This window comes from Sarcophilus harrisii, chromosome 3 (genome assembly GCF_902635505.1).
Source record: "Sarcophilus harrisii chromosome 3, mSarHar1.11, whole genome shotgun sequence".
Lineage (NCBI taxonomy): Eukaryota > Metazoa > Chordata > Mammalia > Dasyuromorphia > Dasyuridae > Sarcophilus > Sarcophilus harrisii.
Genome location: NC_045428.1, coordinates 454,091,076 through 454,110,435, shown reverse-complemented (window position 1 = coordinate 454,110,435; position 19,360 = coordinate 454,091,076). Strand labels below are relative to the sequence as shown.

Here is a 19,360-nt window from a genome sequence, read left to right as displayed (position 1 = left end):
CAGCTGCATGACCCAGGAAAGCTACAGCCTCATGGAGCCTCACTTCTCCCATCTTTAAAATGGAGTTGATGTTTGCACAATCCACCTCACAGCATATAAAGAAAGTGCTTTATAAGTTGTAAATATGATATACATGTGAGCTGGAGGGAAGGATACAAGGAGAAACATAGGTAACATAAGACATCAACTAAATATTTTTTTTAACGTAAGATAGCATTATTAACTTCTTACAATGCTATAGGCACAGTGGTATTTATTTTCTCGGGGATAATGGTTATGCTAGGAATGAAGACTTGAGTGAAATAAGGATTCATATTTGTTGAACATAATGTCTCCATCCAAATTAAGTCACTGGCCCCAAATCTTTATTGTGAATGGTACATAGGTTATACAGATAGCTACCTAATTGGCAGAGGGGCTTAGATCAACAAAGGAATGACCTCTTCTACCTCAATAAGAATCTGTACCCACCCAATTGAAGTATTCCAAATAAGCTCAATATCACATTTCACTACAAATTCCCAAATTTACAATCTTTGTCAGCAGTTTGGGAATCTTTTCAAATATTTTGAGTTTCAAGGAAATCCCATGGCACATGGGTATTATTAGTCTGTGCTTGAGCAAATGACTGAAAATACCTTAAATCCAATAGCCTTTTAAAAAGGTAATGCAACTGTTCCATTGCAACTGATTCTAACTGAAACCAGTTACTGCTCCACAAACACAGAAAGCATCTTGTTTATTAAAAAAAAAGAAAATATTTATTAATTTTACACCTGCTGGATAGCACAAGACTATTAACACTATAACTCACCGAATGTACAATAAACATTCACGCTTAAATAACAGGACAGGGTTAATTTCAACCAGTAGGTCAGCTTTAGCATCTTATGAAATGCCATTTAGTCCTAGATGTCTTAGCAGTTCTTGGAAGAAAGATCCTGTTAAGAAATGAGCCTCTAGGTCCTTGGATGCATATGACAAGTACCTGGTATGGTCATCCCAGGTCTTAAAAATCACTCAAACAAGGTCTAACCCTAAGTTTTTATGTGTCAGCAGTATTTTTACATGATGAAAATGTTTATTCATGTGGGCACAATTAATTAAACAAAGAAAATAATCCAAAATCCCAATGGAAACTCCCTTTAAATTTTCACACTGCAGCTCCTACAGTGTCAAGGGTTGAAAGTGGCTACAATGTTAACTCCTGGGAATAGAGTTTTCTGAACTGGGTCTCTTAGGTCTTTTACTGTCTCCCATCTTCTCAAAACTAAGTCCACTGCAATGGACCAATAAGCAGAAGAGTTGATCTTTAGGGAATGTTATTTGGTTTGATTTCCACCTGCACCACATGTTAATAATACACAAAATAGTTTGGAATTCCTTTGTAATTCCACAAAAGGATAAGCACCTCAGTAAAAGAAAGACAAGACCCTTTCCACAATGTTTTTCTCCTTGTCTGAGTAATCTAAAACTTGAATTAAAAAAAAAAAAAAAAAACTGGCATAGAACGAACATACCATTCAGTGATGGTTTCAATTTTAGCCAATGAAAATTTCTACTTTTGGGCTGAGCCTGGGGAAGTGATGAAAAACAATTCTTTGAAGTAATCAGAAAGGTCAAACTTCAGTTATAGAACCTAAAATTGAACCTATAGTAAGTCTGCAACATTCAGATATGGTTTTGCTAGAAAGTGTAATTATGTGGTTGTGATCATGAAATTTGTGTGACTGTGCAAAACTGGCATTTACCCAATATTTCCATTTGAAAAGACTAATACTGAACCTCTGGTATCCTTAGAAACCTTGGACTTCCTACTTCTACGAATTTATCAAATCCTCAGCATACCAAATTTTCAGGAATAATTGAGTAAGTATAAATCTACATGTCTGCAAAGGTTATTTGAAAGTATCACCAAATTGTCTGTTATCCAGAAGGTTTCCTTGGCACCAAGTAATTTGGCCTAAGCAAAGTAGCTGCTAAGTTTCCTAACAATTTTGTAGTGCCAGATATACCCAAGAAGTCACAGGAAATTAACCAAAATGGAACTTCATTTAGTTACCTTAATGTTAAGGTTATAACTTCTCTGTTCTGGAAAGTAATAAAGAGTCTACTGAAGGATTATTCACAAAAATCTGTCAGTAGTTGTGTCACAAAGGACTGCTAAGACATTCTGATTTCAGAAATAGATTTATACATACAATTCCTGGAATGACTTTTTAAAATAAAATCACCATTCCCTATCAATTTCATATTCTACTTAACCCCATGTAAGACTCCTGAACAGGAGCAAATGCAAGAAAAACTGTCATCAAGACACAGGTTTGTTTTTATTTTTTCCTCCCATGTCAAAAATAACAGCTTAGTCTATAAGCAAACATCAGGTGATCAAGTGTTTCCTGGTGATTACCTTAATGTATTTATTACTAGTGGTCCCCTGACATTTTTACTTTTCCTGAGTCCAAAGTTGGTCATTCAATAAAAAGGTCCAAAAGAATTACAGTAAATTGAAAGTGAAATGTGTAGGAAATTAGGACGGCCAACTTTCCCTCCAACCTTCATGAATGAATGTTCGTTTTAAGACAGCACTAAAAATAATGAAAATGCAATGCATTTCTGTGAACGGCTAGTTGATTGTACAGCTGGAATGAGGAAAGAAAGAATCCATCCTTCAACAATGACCAGGAAATGGATCCTTATGGGCACTGAAAAGGCACTGAAATCACTTTAAAACCATCTAATAGTTTTTGACAATTCAGCCTTTATCTTTGCTCCCTTCCAGATACAACCATAACTGTAGAATGGAAGGCAAAGCACTTCTGTTGGGTTAAAATACTACTATTGAACTTTATTTTTCCAGGAAACCCACTTTCCTGGCAGTAAGACGAATGTCCTGATGCTAGGTAGAGGAGAGGCTCAGTACCACCAGGGCCGACTACTATACCCAGTCAGCTAAACTGGGGTAATCCAGGATAGGTGGAACACTGCCAACAAGCCAATGGTTTTCAAAGGGGAAGTGAAAAAGACAGGAGAATAATTAAAACAATAGTTTCTTCAAAGCTCTACTGTCAAGTCTTTCTATACTTCCACCAATTAGCCAGTTGTGTTCACCAATTGATCTTTGCTGCTCACTAGGCTCCCTTGTTTACAGCATGAAGAGGAATTGAAACCAGAAAATGAAGCAGCTCTGACCTCTAACAAGTCTGCAAAATGCCCCTTGTCTTGTAGCATCAATGCTGGGAAGATACAGGGCATATTCTGCCAACAGCCATTAATGTGGCAGGTTTTTCCCCCTTTGGTATGAATACAATAAATATACTATTTAAGTACTTCCACAAAGGAAAAGTAAGGCTTGTCAAGTGTGTCAAAATCAACTCAGAAACAAGCCAAAGTTTCTGTATTTTCTCCTGCTGCAAAACTCCTTTGCTCTGAACAGTTTCCCTGAAACACTTGGCCTATTACATACATACATGGTAGTATGTCTGTGGAGTCCTAAGAGTCAAATCCTTTTTTGTGATGACTGCAGCTGTAAAGTTAACCTCCTAGCAAGAACTTCAAAACTCCTAGCTTCAAAACTCTGGAGTAAATAATAAATTAAAAAGAATTCCAAGTTTGAGATTTGCTAAGTGGTAGTCAGGAGACACAGTGGGACTGCTTGATTCCAACTCCAGGGACCAAAGGTTAAGTTTTAGTAATATGCACTTCACTGTTGCCATTCCCATTGGTGGTTGTGATGATGTACTGGGTGGTTTGTGGCGGGTTAGACGTTTGGCTCTCCAAGGCATCAGCATGTGTGGATGGCTGTGAAATGCCCACTTGGACTCCACCGGAGAGGGCTGAGGTTTGCTTTTCTTCTATTTCTGGCTGACCTTCAGATATTACAAAATGAGTCTAGAAAATGAGTGGAGAGAGAAAAGAGGTGAGATCTTGGTAAGATCTGGAGTCTAGTTGAAGGAAAAATGAATTAAAGAAGACACAGTGATCAGTCTGGGATCCTGAGAGAAGGAACTGATGATGCAATTAGACATGCAGTTTTTTTGTCCTCTGTTCTTGAAGAGGACCAATGACTTCAGGAGGGTGATGTCTTGACTTGCAGGTAAACTGTATTTAAGTGAGGCAGAGCTGTGCAAAGTCATCAGCCTCATTCCTGTAGATATAACTAGAAAGATCACTTAAATATAGCATAAAACATATTGAAGGACTTGGATACAGAAAGATGCTGTAATGATAACTGACATTTTTGCGGTGATTTTAGGTTTGCAAAGCACTTCACATATCTTCATATTATCTCATTTGAGCTTCATCATAATCCCACTGGGTAGATTCTATTATTATTCCCATGTTATAGAAAAGGGAACTAAGGATCAGTGGCTTACTTATAGTCACAGAACTAGTTAACTGTTAGTAAAGAATGAAGTTTACTTTCCTTTACTCCAAGTATATAATCAACAAGTTAAACAGAAAGCTCTAAAACCCTAAACCAGCACTTTCCCCATTAAATCACATTAGCCTTTATTAGCAATTATGAAAAGGCAAACAGATACTTATAAAATCTATGGGTTGCACAAAACTAGAGAGATAATAACATAATGAATTACAGTGCCAAGATGAAAAAATATCTGTACAAACTATCTGGAAAAGAAAATATGGCCCAGTTGTAGATTACAATAAGTCAATGGAGAAAGAAATGAGTAGAATATGCAATCATAAATCATTCTGCCTACAGCGAAATATAAGAAGAAAATCTGAAAATGAGAGATTCTATTGCAAGTAGGCAAAGTTAACCTTGAAATCACTATCGGTGGAAGTGTTTACAAAGAGCAGGACATAGAGTCCAGTTCAAGTTCTACCTAGACCATGAAGTGACATAGTAAATAAGACACCTGAGCTTGGAGTCAGGAAGACCAAAGTTCTAATTCAGCCTCAGACACTAACTGTGTGACTCTGGGCTAGTCCCTTAACCACACTGTGCCAGTTTTCTTATCTTTAAAATAGGATGGGAAGAGGGAGAGGGGTTTGAACTTGATGACTTCTAAGTTTCCTTCTAATTCCAAATCTATGATCCAATGACCTAGGCTGTCTGTAAGTTTTACTTAAGCTTACAGGACCCCAGTCTACTCTCTAATATTATAAATTCAAGAAAAAAATCCCTAGCTTCTCTGTAAAAAATTACTCAAAGCAAGAGCTAAGTTTAAATACAGACACACATATACATATACATAATATACATATATACATACACATATATGTATGTGTGTGTGTATACCTATCTATCACAGAGATTTGATGGAACTAGATTCATGGTATATGGCTTTGCATGAGTATACTTCATTGTGAAAAAAGATGATAGGGAAAAGGTGAGGGTAACATTATATATTAAGAAGGTATATGGGTTTGTATCCCAAAGAGATCATGAAAAAAGGGAAAAAGGACCCACATGTATAAAAATGTTTGTAGTATCCTTTTTGTAGTGGCAAGGAACTGGAAATTGAGTGCATGCCCATCAGTTGGGGAATGGCTGAATGAGCTATGGTTTATGAATGTTATGGAATATTGTTGTTCTGTAAGAAACAATCAGCAGGATTGTAAGGGTTAAAAGGCCTCTGGGAGCAAGGAATGTGGCTCAAGGCCTTGGGAGGACCTGAGGAATGAGAGGTTCTGAGGTGAAGGCGAGTCCTATGTGGAGGTGGGGCAAAGCCCCAGAAGGTGGTGTCTGACCCCAGGAACCACATCTCCCTCCTTAGTGCTCTCAAAGCCTAGCACGCCTCTCTCCTTCTTCTCGGGCTAATCCCTTATGCCAGGTTCCCAGAGGAACCCTTCCCCCTTCCCCCAGATCTTCAGGGGGGTATAAATATGTGCTATCTAAGAATAAAGCTCTCTTTTGCTTCACCCCTACCTCCTGGTGGTCTGTCTCTGTGGGATCCGGGTTGGTGCCTGAAGACGGGTAAGTGTGGCCTAGCTGTGCCGTTGACGAACGGGCATTAAGAGTAGCTCGAAGAGGAGCTATTGGGTTAGAGTAGTCCATAGGGGCGTAACACAGGATGATTTCTGAGAGGCCTGGAGAGACATGAACTGATGCCGAGTGAAATGAACACAACCAGGAGATCATTATACATGGCAACAACAAGATTATATGATGATCAATTCTGATGGACGTGGCTCTTTTCAACAATGGGACGATTCAGGGCAGTTCCAATAGATTTGTGATGAAAAGAATCATCTGCATCCAGAAAGAGGTCCATGGGGACTGAATGTGGATTACTTTTTTTTGGTATTTCTACCTTTTTTCTTGTAGTTTGTTTGCTTTTTTTTTTCTCATTCTTTCCTTTTTTTTTTTTTGATCTAATTTTTCTTGTGCAGCATAATAAATGTGGAATTAATGTATAGAAGAATTGTATATGTTTAACCCATATTGAATTTCTTGCTGTCTAGGAGAGAGAGTAGAGGAAGGGAGAGAGAAAACTGTGGAGGAACATAAAGTTTTGCAAGGGTGAATGCTGAAAACTATCTTTTTATGCATTTTGAGAAAATAAAAATCTATTATCAAAAAAAAAAAAAAAAAAAAAGAGGAACCTGGGGAAAGAAGAAGGAAACATGATGAAGATTACTTGGGTGAAGATCAAATGAGGAAAAAAAGAGAACTGGTTGTGTCACAGAAATATAGACCATAATACCTGGGGGAAAAAAAAGGGGGGGTGGGGTGGGGGCGGGGGAGATAAATTCAGGAAATGGATTATAAGCCTAGCACAAAAGAGAAGTAGTGATGGGAGACTTCAAACAACCAAATATCTTTTGGAGCTCCATCTCTCACAAAAGGAGAAGCAAGAAATTTCTTGTCATTCAATGACAATCTTGTCATGATGCAAGATTCAAAATGGGAAAATTCTTGCTCAGATTCTCACCAAGCAGGAAGCATTGGTTGCTGACATAGAAATGCTGGGAACTTTGGCAAGGGAGTAACTAGTCCTTCATAGAGTGTGTGACAGAAGAGAGAAAGCATCCGCAGACTGCCATGCCCTTTAGATTTGGGAAGAACAGATTTGAAAGGTTTAAAAGAGGAAGAGGAAGGTAGCAGCCCATCAACTAAAAGTCAATGAGAGAATTCAACCCAAGAAGGATAAAAACTACAAAGAAATAAAATTCTGAAGATATAAAGAAACAATTCCAATAAAAAAAGAAAAAACCAGAATTATCTAGAAGAAACTGATAAAGAAGAACAAAGAACACAACAATAAACTTTGATATAAATAAAGATCTGTAGAAATGATGGGAGCAAAGAGGGTAACAGAAGGGATGAATACAAAAGTATAGAACAGTATAATGAAAATTACACCAGAAGTGCTAAAACTTAAGAGTTTGGACTTTTTTTCTTTTATTTTAAAGTATATTTCTATTGGGAACAAAAGTCAAATCAAAGATTCTATCTAAAATTTACAAAGCATTATTTAAGGTTTACAAAGCAATTTACAAATATTATCTGATTTATTCTCACCGAAATCCTGAGGGATTATTGTATTATCCTATTATAATTTTTATCATAATATTATTTTATATAGATTTTATTTTATAGATAAGGAAAACTAAGACAGGAAGGAGAATATGTGAGTTGCCCAGAGTCACACAGGTAATGTGACAGGAAGCTGTATCTGAATTCAAGTGTTCCTGACTGCTCTCCAGCACTTTATTCACACCACCACCCAGCAGCTGATATTCAAGTATAACTGTTAATATTCAAATCAATACTAACTTTGCTGCCACTGTGGAGGACACTCTCCATTCTGAATTCCTGTCCTTCAGTCCCAGGCTAACTAAAGACTTCTGTGACAACTGACCTGATCCCTCATTACCATTCATGTCAGCCCCATCTCTTCATTCTGTTCTTCCATACCCTTCCAATGTACCCTCTGTAATCTGTTCAACTGTTATACTGCCTTTCATTTTAGCCCCATGCCCTCCTCTCTCCCTTTATCCCCCAGGACTGATAATTAACTCAGCATACATTTTGGACTTAATTATATAATTATACATTTTACATGTTGCTTTTCTCCCAAATACAAGGAAAACTCTCCAAAAGCAGAGTCCACTTTATTTAATCTTTATTATTCCAAGCATCTGCTTATAACAAGTGCTTTATAACTACTTGCTAAATTCAAATAAAGGGTACAATTGCTAAGCAGGGTGAATAGGACAATAGGAAAAAAGTGACAGAAAGCTAGGCCTGCTCAATTCTGATCTTATTCCTCTTTTCTTGCCAAGAAAATGGCCTTTAGATCAGACAAGATGGAACCAAAATGGCTAGTAAGAAGTTGGTACCCACAACAGGCAAAAACATTTGTCCATCAAGTCAATCAAAAAGTGTTTATTCAGTGTAACAACAATATGGTTAGCATTTGCGTTAGGCATTGAGGATACAAGTACAAAAGATGAAATGACCCATACTCTCAAAGAGCTTACATTCTAAAGGAGGGAGACAACATGAGGGGTGTGTGTGTGTGTGTGTGTGTGTGTGTTTGTGTATGTGTGTGTGTGTGTGTGTGTATGCGCATCTATACACATAGACATATACAAGGCATAAACACAAAATTAATAAATACAAAGACATGTTATTGTTTAGTTGTTCTCAATTGAATCCAGCTCTTCATGACACCTTTTTGGGATCTTCTTGACAAAGATAATAGAGCAGTTTGCCATTTCTTCTCCAGCTCTTTTACACATGAAGAAACTGAGGCAAAAAGAGTTAAGTGACTTGTCTACAGTCACACAGATAGGCCACATTTGAACTCAAGTCTTCTGACTCCTGATTTGGCACTCTATCCTCTGAGCCACTTGCCTGCCTTTCTTCCCCTCTTCTACAGAAATATACAAAGTAGGTAGTTTGGAAAAGAGGAAAAAGAATTTGGTGGGAGGAGAAATCAAAAAGACTTCCTGCAGAAGACGATGTCTAAAATACATGTTGAAGCAACAGAACAGACCTGTGGGGCAGAGGGGAGAAGCTGAGGAACAGGCCAAAGAAAAAAGCAACAGAGGCAGGAGATGGAGTGTCATGGGGGAAAATTGAGAGCAGGCCCCCAGGTCAGATCTCAGAGGATAGGTGCAGGAGAACATGCAGAGAGGCTAGAAAGAGGCTGCAGCCAGGTTGTACATAGGTAAAGAGTTTATACTTTGAACAAGTGAATTAAAATAATGTATTAAATGCTTACTGTGTATCACAAGCCAGAAAAATAATCCCTGCACTCACACTAATACACTGTTGGTGCAGTTGTGAACTGATTCAGTCTATAAAACTAAATACACCCTTTGATTCAGCAGTCCCAAAGAGATTTTAAAAAAGTAAAGGTCCTATTTGGAAGAAAATATTTATATCTTTTTGTAGTGGCAAAGAATTAGAAAAGGAGTAAGGAATGGTTGAATAAGTTGTAGTACATGATTGTAATAGAATATTATTGTGCTATGAGAAATATCAATCAGGATGATTTCAGAAAAACCCAGAAAGATTCACATGAACTACTACAAAGTGAAGTGAGCAGAACCAGAAGAACATCGTAATAGCAATACTATACAATGATCAACTGTGAATGACTTAGCTACTATTCTCAGCCATAACAATCCAAAAAAATCTCAAAGACTCAATGAAAAATGCTATCTTCCTCTACAGAAATTTTTAATGGCATCTGAATATACATTGAAGCATACTATTTTTCACTTTCTTTTCTTTTTTCTTTTTTTTTTCTTTTTTTCTTTTGGTTAGAGTTTTCTTCATAAAATGACAGATATGGAAATGTGTTTTACATGATTGCATATGTACAGCCTTTATGAGCTTGCTTACCATCTCAAAGAAGTAGAGAGAAGGGAGGGAAGAACAGAATTTGAAACTCAAAATGTTTTTTTAAAAATGTTAAAAAATTATTTTTACAATTAAATGAGGGGAAAAATAAAATACTACTCAAAATAAAGGAATGAATAGGTGGATGGATAAACAAGTGAATGAATGACAAAGTATGGGACAGAAAAAAAAAGATATTCCTTGCCTTTGAGGAACTTACATTTTAATGGGGGGGGGGGGGAGAATGCACAAAAGAAAGCTAGAAAGGTAAGAGAATGGGGTGCAACATGATATGGCTGGTAAATGGCCTGAAAGTGACAGGATCTCTCTACCTAAGAGTCTAAGTTCCAATGAGCAGAGTTCCAAGGTCTGGTAGGAGAAAAACAAGACCAAGAGTGGTGGCAAGATATGACAATGCATAGAAAGGAGCATGGGCAAGATGAGGTAAAAGCTCACCGATGGAGGCTCAGGGACAGAGTCTGAGGACTGGTAACAGGTAAGTGAGGAACACTTTAAAGTTTATACAGCATTTACAGGCATTGTTTTGTTTGAGAAAAATAAAGCTTTCCTAGATAAATTTAACTACCTGGCCCAAACTATATCCTTGGATCCTGAAAGAATTGGTAGATGTTATAAGTGCAGAGCCACAGTCAGTAATATTTGATAAAGCACAAGAAAAAAGTGAAGACTAAAAGATAAATATTAACCTGATTTTCAAAAATTGAAAGAAAATGGAGCCTGAAAACTAATGGCCAGTGAGCTTGATTTCAGTTTTATACTGTTGACATGGAAGCAAAAACCCAGGATGGCAGCATCAAAAAAAAAAAAAACGAACCATGCCCAAAAAAATGGAGATAGAAGAAAACAAAACTGAACCCTAAATGCTGAGTCATTTCCAACTCTTTATGACCCCATTTGGAGTTTTCTTGGCAAAGATATTGGAATGGTTTTGCCATTTCCTTCTCTGGCTCATCTTACAGATGAGGAACTAAGGCAGATAGGGATAAGTGACTTGCCCTCCCCCTTCTCTCCCTCCTCCCCCCCCCCCCCCCAGTCACACAGCTAGTACGTGAGACTGAACTTGAACTCAGGACTTCCCTACCCCAGGCCTGATGCTCTATCCACCTTGCTGTCCTACAAAAAGGCATAGCTTTCAGTAATAAAGAAATAATAGCCCTTCTTACATTTTGACCTAGGGGGACCACATCCTGAAAGAACTGGTGGATGCAGCCACAAAGCCACATTGTATATTGCGCAGTTCTATGTACCACAGTTTAAAAAGGGCAACTGAAGGACAATTTCTCCTTGTTTCTCAACTGTTTATGCCATTCTGGGACTTCCCTGACTTCTCTGCCAAGTTCCAGGAAACTCATTATTGGGAAAACCTCATTAGCCTCATGAGTAAAATCTCATCAACCCTGGGAGTCCACCTCATTATCTCTGATAGGAAAGTGAAGCCATGATCTCCAAACCCCCATTAAAGGGGAGAGCTCAGCTCAAAACTGTACCACATTGGAAGTTCTCCAGCATCTCCATCGTGCCCCGCCCACCTCCAATAATTAGAGAAAGGACCAGCTTGGGAAGCAGCTGTTGCTCTTCACTAGAGGTCTTTGAGTGAAGGCTAGATGATGTCTTTTTTTTGATAATGGATAGAAGACCGGAAGGAGACTCAAAGTCCACAAGGGTTCTTCCAGTTTGTGAAAGTCCGCTAACAAAACTCAGACTTGATCTTCCAGGACAATAAGAATCCTTAGAAATTCTTGAGCAGGGAAGAATCATGATGGAAAAGGTGACTAAGAAAAATGAGTCTGGTAGGAGTATATAGGACATATTAGAGAAGAAAAAATGGGACAGAGGGAAAATACTGTAGTACAATGGAATGTGCAGGATTTGGAATCAAAGAGCCTGGATTTGAATCCCAGTTAATTTGATAGTAACCTGTGTGTCACTGGGCAAGTTAGGTAACTTCTCTGGATCTCTGTTTTATAATTTGTGAAATGGAAAGTGGAGATAGGATTATACAACTTTGAAGGTCCTTTTGAGCTCTGAATACATGAACCTATGATCTTTTTGATTTGTCTTCCCTATTTGAGTATAAGGTCATGGGATCATAAGATAAGTTATCTTCTATCTGAACTTTTCTAAATCTGATAGTTCTATGAGTATTGTATTAATTTGCCTAGTACTCTAGGGACTGTATAGTGTTCTATAAAATGTTTATTGAGCCTCATAACAATCCTATGAGGCATATATAAATATTATCTCCACTTTATAGATAAGGAGGCTAAGATTCATTGGACTTACTTGCCTCATTGTCATATTGCTAGCAAATGTCAGATGATCAATGTGAACACAGATCTTTCTGACTCTGAGTCAAGCACTCCATCTACCATGCTAGCCTAGCCACTGATTCATAAAAGCCTGTGTCCATCTTTGTGCTCCACAGCAGTCACCAACTCTAGAATAATCACCATTTTCTCCCATAGTTTTACTATTTCTCCTTTACCAACCATGTCTTCTGTGTGGGTCATAATTACATATACAGAGTAGCAGATCTCTTCAACATTGTAATTTACCAGCAAGACAAATCAATAATATTTTAAAATTGCAAATAAAGAATTTTTTCAGATGCCATGAGTATAGTGGCAAATCTAGGAGTGACTACCTATCATCTATTACATCTGCAGCTCTATCTGGTCTCATATTCACAGAACAAAATGTCCTTCCCAGGATAGGCTCCTATGCTAACTCAAGCCTGGGTAGCACCTTCCTCAGTTTCTTCTCCCATGTGATTAGAGAGCTAAAGAGTGGAGTATGGAATTCCTCCCAAAGCCTTCCTTTATTGAGGGCAGATGTAGCTCACTCCACTTTCATCCCTCATCACACTCACCAGATTTGTAGTCTCCTTTTATATATTATTTTCCCCCATTAAGCTCTTTGAGGGCAGAGATTTTTCTTACTCACCCCCAAAACCTACTCCACACTTAGCACAGTGCCTGGCTTAATAAATGCTTAATATTGATGTTTGTCCTTCCTACTTGAAGAGGACCAGGACATCAGGGAGTTGACACTATGACATGCAAGTGAGCTGGATTTAAATGAGGGAGGGTTGTTCAAGGTCACCTGTCTCACTTTCCCCTCCAGAGTCATCTGGGTCCAGTGGCAGATACAGCTCAGGATGACTGTAGTTGGCCCTGGATGCAGTTGGAGAGCTCGGTCTTTTTAAGCTAAGGTCTTCAATAGCTCTCAATTTGACAAAGGCTGCACCCATTCAGTGATTAAGGATATATCAGAAGTGAGACAAAGAATAGCCTCTTTTACCTAGTCAAAAATATATATATATATATATATATATATATATATCCAATCTGGGAGGGGAAGACCCTCAGGGTTTCTGACCCAAACAGAAACAACTGCAATTTATATTCACTCAGAGCCAGGCAGTTGGGACTTGGCCTGGGACCTATGGTTGCCCAATCAATGACAGCCAGAGTGATTTGAATTTAAGGCATGGTTCTTAAGAAGGAAATCTAGCCAGTAAACCCCAAAATGTTTTGGGAGATTTCAGCATTACAAAAATAAAAAAAATATATTGCTTTGGACAGAACAACTTGAAGGAAAGGAAAGAAGGAAGGAAGGAAGGAAGGAAGGAAGGAAGGAAGGAAGGAAGGAAGGAAGGGAGAGTAGGAGGGAGGGAGGGAGAATAGGAGGGAGGGAGGGAAAGTAGGAGAGAGGGAAGGAGGGAAGGAGGGAAGAAGGGTGTTGGCTCAATTAACCACTTCCAGTTGGGTCCCCAGCTCTACTCACAGAGGTTGTTTTGTCCTTCTTTCTTGAAGAGGACCATGGCGTCAGAGATGTTATGCCATGCTATGCAAGTAAACTGGATTTCAGTAAGGGTGAGATTACTGAATGAATTGACGCCTGTCAAAATACCATTTGGGTCTACCTGTAAGCCTGAAATCTGGTCCAATACTCCCACCTGTCAGGACAGGGAGCCACCTCTTTGCTTACCTGAGTAACTGCTTTCACTTGGCCAGTATTCACAGTGGTAACAGGAGTGGTGACAGCTGTCTCTGCAATCACATACTGACCCTGAGGAATGGCCATCATTTGGAGCTCAGATGCTGAAACAGAAAATATGCACAGTTCAGTGGTTTCAGAGGTTAAAGTAACAGTTTACAGTACTAAATGTTTTGTTTGTAACCATATTCCCCATAAGGCTGTTATAAGCCCCTTAGGAAAGAGAGATCTGAAATTCCATTCCCAGTGAGTCATTAGGTGACATGGAATCCAAGAAAAAAGATAAGAGGAAGCAAGAAAAAGAAAGTAAAAGAAGCCATTCAGCCAAGTCTTGGCTGTGGTAAGTCCATAACAACACAGCAGGAAATCAATGGCCCTTCTCCTAAGAAATGGAACACACCATAAAGTAGACACAGGCAATAAACCCTTCAAATAGGGATTCGGAATTTGCCAAAAAAGTTAGCTATTCAACAATTCAAGAGAAGCATGTAAATAATTACCAAAGATTGAACAATCCACAACCAAAAAAACCATTCTGTTCTCAATGGAGTTTACAATAATTGGTAGTTAAAAAAAAAAATTGTTACTTGCAGTAAACAAACAAGTCCACCTATATGTGGGGCTTGCCTTTACCATCTCTGAGAAACAATAAAAACAAGCAAATGATAGCAGTCAGGTAGGCAGAATTAAAAAACCATTTTTCAACCAAGGATCATGAATGAGTGACAAAGGAAGGAATGGCCAGAGATAGAGCATCAGAAGAAAGAGGGGGAAAAAAGGGGGACCCACCATGGGGAATAAAAGGAAAAGTCAATATTTTTTGCTTGCTTAACTTGCAGTCCATCACTCATTCACTTCTCCACTCTACCAATTGTGCTATCATCACATCCCCTTTCTACATCTAGCAGACAAAAGTGTATGATCAGTCCATGCACAGAATAACCAGGACCACTTTCATCCAGCTTAATTCGGCAAAGATAGTTTATGCATCTATTATGTGCAAGCATTGTCTTAGTAGAGGCAATAACCAAATATGCATCAGTGAAACATCTGAGCATTTATCAGAATTCTGATAAAACAACAGATCCTATTCGAAGTATTACAGGAGAAACATAAGGGCACTCTCAAAAGTTCACTAGAGACCTTTGGGACACCCTGTATTAGAAAACAGTAAGACAATGTTTTCTCTTCTTTTTTTTTGATAATGTTTTCTTTTTTTTTCTTTTTTTTGCTGAGACAATTGGGGTTAAATGACTTGCCCAGGGTCACACAGCCAAGAAGTGTTAAGTGTCTGAGGTCAGATTTGAACTCAGGTTCTCCTGACTTCAGGGCTGGTGCTCTGTCCACTGTGCCACCTAGCTGCCCCGATAATGTTTTCTAAAGAGGGTAAAGGGAATGGTCTTTTCCAATTAGAGAAATCAGGGAAGAAGATTCCTTGAGAAGGTAGCCTTTCTCATGGGATTTAAAGGATGAGTAGGAATTCCCAAGGTAAAGAAGGGGAAAGAAGACATTCCAGCTATAGGAAAAGTAAGTGAATAAAGTCACAGAGGCAAGAGAATACAGGTTAAGAAATTGTTCACTTTGATGAGCAAAACTACAAAACACTTTCCATACAAATAAAGTCAGATCTAATCAACTGGAAAAATATTAAGTACTCTTGGATAGGTCAAGCAAATATAATAAAGAGACAATACTACCTAAACTAATCTATTTATTTAGTGCTCTACCAACAGACTCCCAAGAAACTATTTTAATGACCTAGAAAAAATAACAACAAAATTCATCTGGAAGAACAAAAGGTCAAGACTTTCAAGCGAATTAATGAAAAAAAAGATCAAATGAAGGTGACCTAGCTGTACCAGATCTAAAATTATATTATAAAGCAGCGGTTACCAAAACCATTTGATATTGGCTAAGAAATAGACTAGTTAATCAGTGGAATAGGTTAAGTTCAAAGGACAAAATAGTCAATAACTTTAATAATCTAGTGTTTGACAAACCCAAAAACCCCAGATTTTGGGATAAGAATTCACTGTTTGACAAAAACTACTGGGAAAATTGGAAATTAGTATGGCAGAAATTAGGAATTGACCCACACTTAACACCATACACCAAGATAAGATCAAAATGGGTTCATGGTCTAGGCATAAAGAATGAGATTATAAATAAATTAGAAGAACATAGGATGGTTTACCACTCAAGACCTGTGGAGGAGGAAGAAATTTGTGACCAAAGAAGAACTAGAGATCATTACTTATCACAAAAGAGAAAATTTCTATTATATCAAATTGAAAAGCTTTTGTACAAACAAAACTAATACAGACAAGATTAGAAGGGAAGTAATAAACATTTTTACAGTCAAAGGTTCTGATAAAAGTCTCATTTCCAAAATACATAGAAAATTGACTCTAATTTAGAAGCAATCAAGCCATTCTCCAATTGATAAATGATCAAAGGATATAAACAGACAATTTTCAGACAAAGAAATTGAAACTATTTCTAGCCACATGAAAGGATGCTCCAAGTCATTATTAATCAGAGAAATGTAAATTAAGACAACTCTGAGATACCACTACATACCTGTCAGATTAGCTAGAATGACAGGGAAAGATAATGCTAAATGTTGGAGGGGATGTGGGAAAACTGGGACACTGATGCATTGTTGGTGGAATTGTGAATACATCCAGCCATTCTGGAGAACAATTTGGAACTATGCTCAAAAAGTTATCAAACTGTGCATAACCCTTTGATCCAGCAGTGTTACTACTGGGCTTATATCCCAAAGAGATCTTAAAGAAGGGAAAGGGACCTGTATGTGCAAGAATGTTTGTGGCAGCCCTTTTTGTAGTGGCCAGAAACTGGAAACTGAGTAGATGCCCATCAATTGGAGAATAGTTGGGAAAATCATGGTATATGAATGTTATGAATATTATTGTTCTATAAGAAATGACCAGCAGGATGATTTCAGGATGGAATTCTTTCTTTCCACAGGATATTTTTTTCCATCAGGGCTCACTCACATTGCTCTTTGCACTCTCTTATAGACCTATCATATATTATTTTGTATTGCGGATTCCTCTATATACTCCATACATAAAGGGAAGAACTACTTTATCTAAACTTTGTATCTCACCAATTATTTAAGTCAGTGTTCTGTACACAATAAGAACTTAATAAATATTTACTGAATTAAAAATCCATTTTACAAATGATCAGAGATATCAAGTGACTTTTCTGAGATCACACAATTATTCACTTGCAAACTGGGGAATGAGAGAAGTTACTTAGATTCTAAATCTGGTGCTCTTTCTACTACTTATGATGAAATCTTTTCTGTCTAATTATATCTGTGGATCTTAATATCAGAGGCAAAGTAAGAGAAGTCAACAGATACTTAATTTGGGGCAACTTGGTGAAGGTTGGATGAATTGCAGCTAAAAGTAATGTGACTAACGAGACTGTGGAATAGTTGCTTTCTGAAAATTTTCAAATCCAAAATCTTTTTTAAAAGAATAGGGGGAAGGAAGTAGGGAATTATGTGCCACATACAGAATGTAATAGATAAAATATCTAAATCCTTGCCCCCCACAAAATTAGGCTAGTTTTTTCTTTAAACGATATTGAAAGCATTCCTGAGATATAATGGTTGGCTCAGAGGACTAAAAGCTCAGAATGCTGATATTACTTTTTAGTCATCTGAATATAAAGCAACCATGAGAAGCCCCAGATGTTCTGTCTAGTACTTAGCTGGCAAAAATAAGGGCAACTGGGGCAAGCAAAATCAACCCAAGGCATCCTCAATGTCTATTCTTACTGAATAACTTCTTTTGCAGTTGCTAAGCAAATCTCCTTTTATTAACTTCTGAGGGATGTATAAGTGTCTCACTTTGTCACAATGTTAAATCTAAACTATCAGGATACTGGCCTGAGTCAGACTCAGTCCAGAACACAAAGTAATTAATCACAACCAATTCCACAAGATAAAAAGACAGATTCCCCTATACAAGTTTAACTTCATTAGTTAACCAAAAAAAAGTGTTAATAATTATATCACCATTAAGTAATCATGTTTTCAATAAAGTCTATGCATTCTACCCATTCTATATAAACAAAGTGTTAGAATTGTGTGATTCCCCCACAGTAGCAGTGATTCTGTTCAAATCCATCGGGACCCCCAAAAAAGGGACAGATAGTGATTTTGTCCAGCCACAGTGGTGGACAAGGAAATAGGTTGGACTGAAAACATCCTGAATGCAGTAGAGACCATAGTCTACAAGGAATAGAGCATTAAGTATTCTGGGGGAAAAAAAAAAAGCTGAAATTCCAACCAGGAAAAGTCCTTTCCTCCAGATGTTACTCAGGTGACCCCACAACCCCCAATACAAGGAAGGTGGCATTATCCAGAAGTTCAACCTCAGGGATCTGTACAGCAATGGAAGAAGAGGAACCAAACAATAAATGGCAAAGGAAAAAGAAAAGCTGAAACACCAAAATATCAAGAAAGAAAGCCTAAGTAAAAACCTAATATGCAACCAAGAAAAAAGAAACATTAAAAAGAAAAATGAGTAAAAATTCAAAGAGAAATAAACATACTAAACAAATATTATAATATATGTGTGTGTATATATATATATATATATATATATAAAGAAAATCAATATTGACTAATGAAAGTTAGAGTCCTGTGCTCTCCAGAGATCATGGAATGGAATGGCATCCAGAATAATTTAAAAGAGAAATTGAATTCATAAAAGAAATCAGAACTGCATGTAGGCCAAAAAAGGAAGGGTGGAGACACTCTAAATGTATAATTTTAAAATACAGATATATATTATAGCAGGAAAATTTGAACACAATAGAGAATTTTCTCCTAAGAAGTTATCAGAGAGGGACAAAATACAAAAATACCAAAGTAAAATAGAAATTCAACACAACAATATTAAAAGATCATGTGAATTCTATATAATTTAACACATCTGATCTTGAAAATAGGATATACTAAGTACAACTTAAAGATCATAACATTGCCCAGAATAACTGGACTACCATAAGACAGGAAATTATCGAGAACTCTGAATACAGGCAATAAAACACCAACTGAGAGAATCCACAGATGCCACTAGAAGCCCAAATATGTAAAATTCTAAGACATGTAGTAGTTCAATTAACAATTTTAAAGTGTATTATTTTTGTTTTCTCCAATTATATGTTAAAAATTTTTTTGTTATACATATACGTTCATTTTTTATATATTTCTGTATGAATCATGTTGGGAGAAAAAAATTGAAATAAAAGGAAAAAACTACAAAAAAATGAAAATGATATGTGTTGATTTATGTTCAGTAAATTCAATTTGTAAAGTTCTTTCTCTGGAGTGGATGGCATTTTTCATCCAAAGTTTATTGGGTTTGCCTTGGATCATTGAACCATTGAGAAGAACTAGTCTATCATAGTTGATCATTGCACAATTCTGCTATTGTTGTGTACAACATTTCTCTGTTTCTGCTCATTTCATTT

General features: G+C 37.3%; 1 protein-coding gene across 5 annotated transcripts in view; it reads right to left on the bottom strand.

Moving 5' to 3' along the window:
- Window positions 1-2,866: 2,866 nt before the first annotated feature.
- PRDM10 (PR/SET domain 10) overlaps window positions 2,867-19,360 on the bottom strand; it is a 130,098-nt gene continuing 113,604 nt past the window's right edge. For all 5 annotated transcript variants that reach the window (XM_031960895.1, XM_031960894.1, XM_031960896.1 and 2 more), the window contains 2 exons: window positions 13,835-13,947; window positions 2,867-3,891 (listed from right to left, as the gene is read on the bottom strand). In XM_031960895.1, coding sequence (XP_031816755.1) covers window positions 3,682-3,891; window positions 13,835-13,947 — 323 coding nt within the window. In that variant the 3' untranslated portion in view covers window positions 2,867-3,681. The remainder of the gene's footprint in view (window positions 3,892-13,834; window positions 13,948-19,360) is intronic.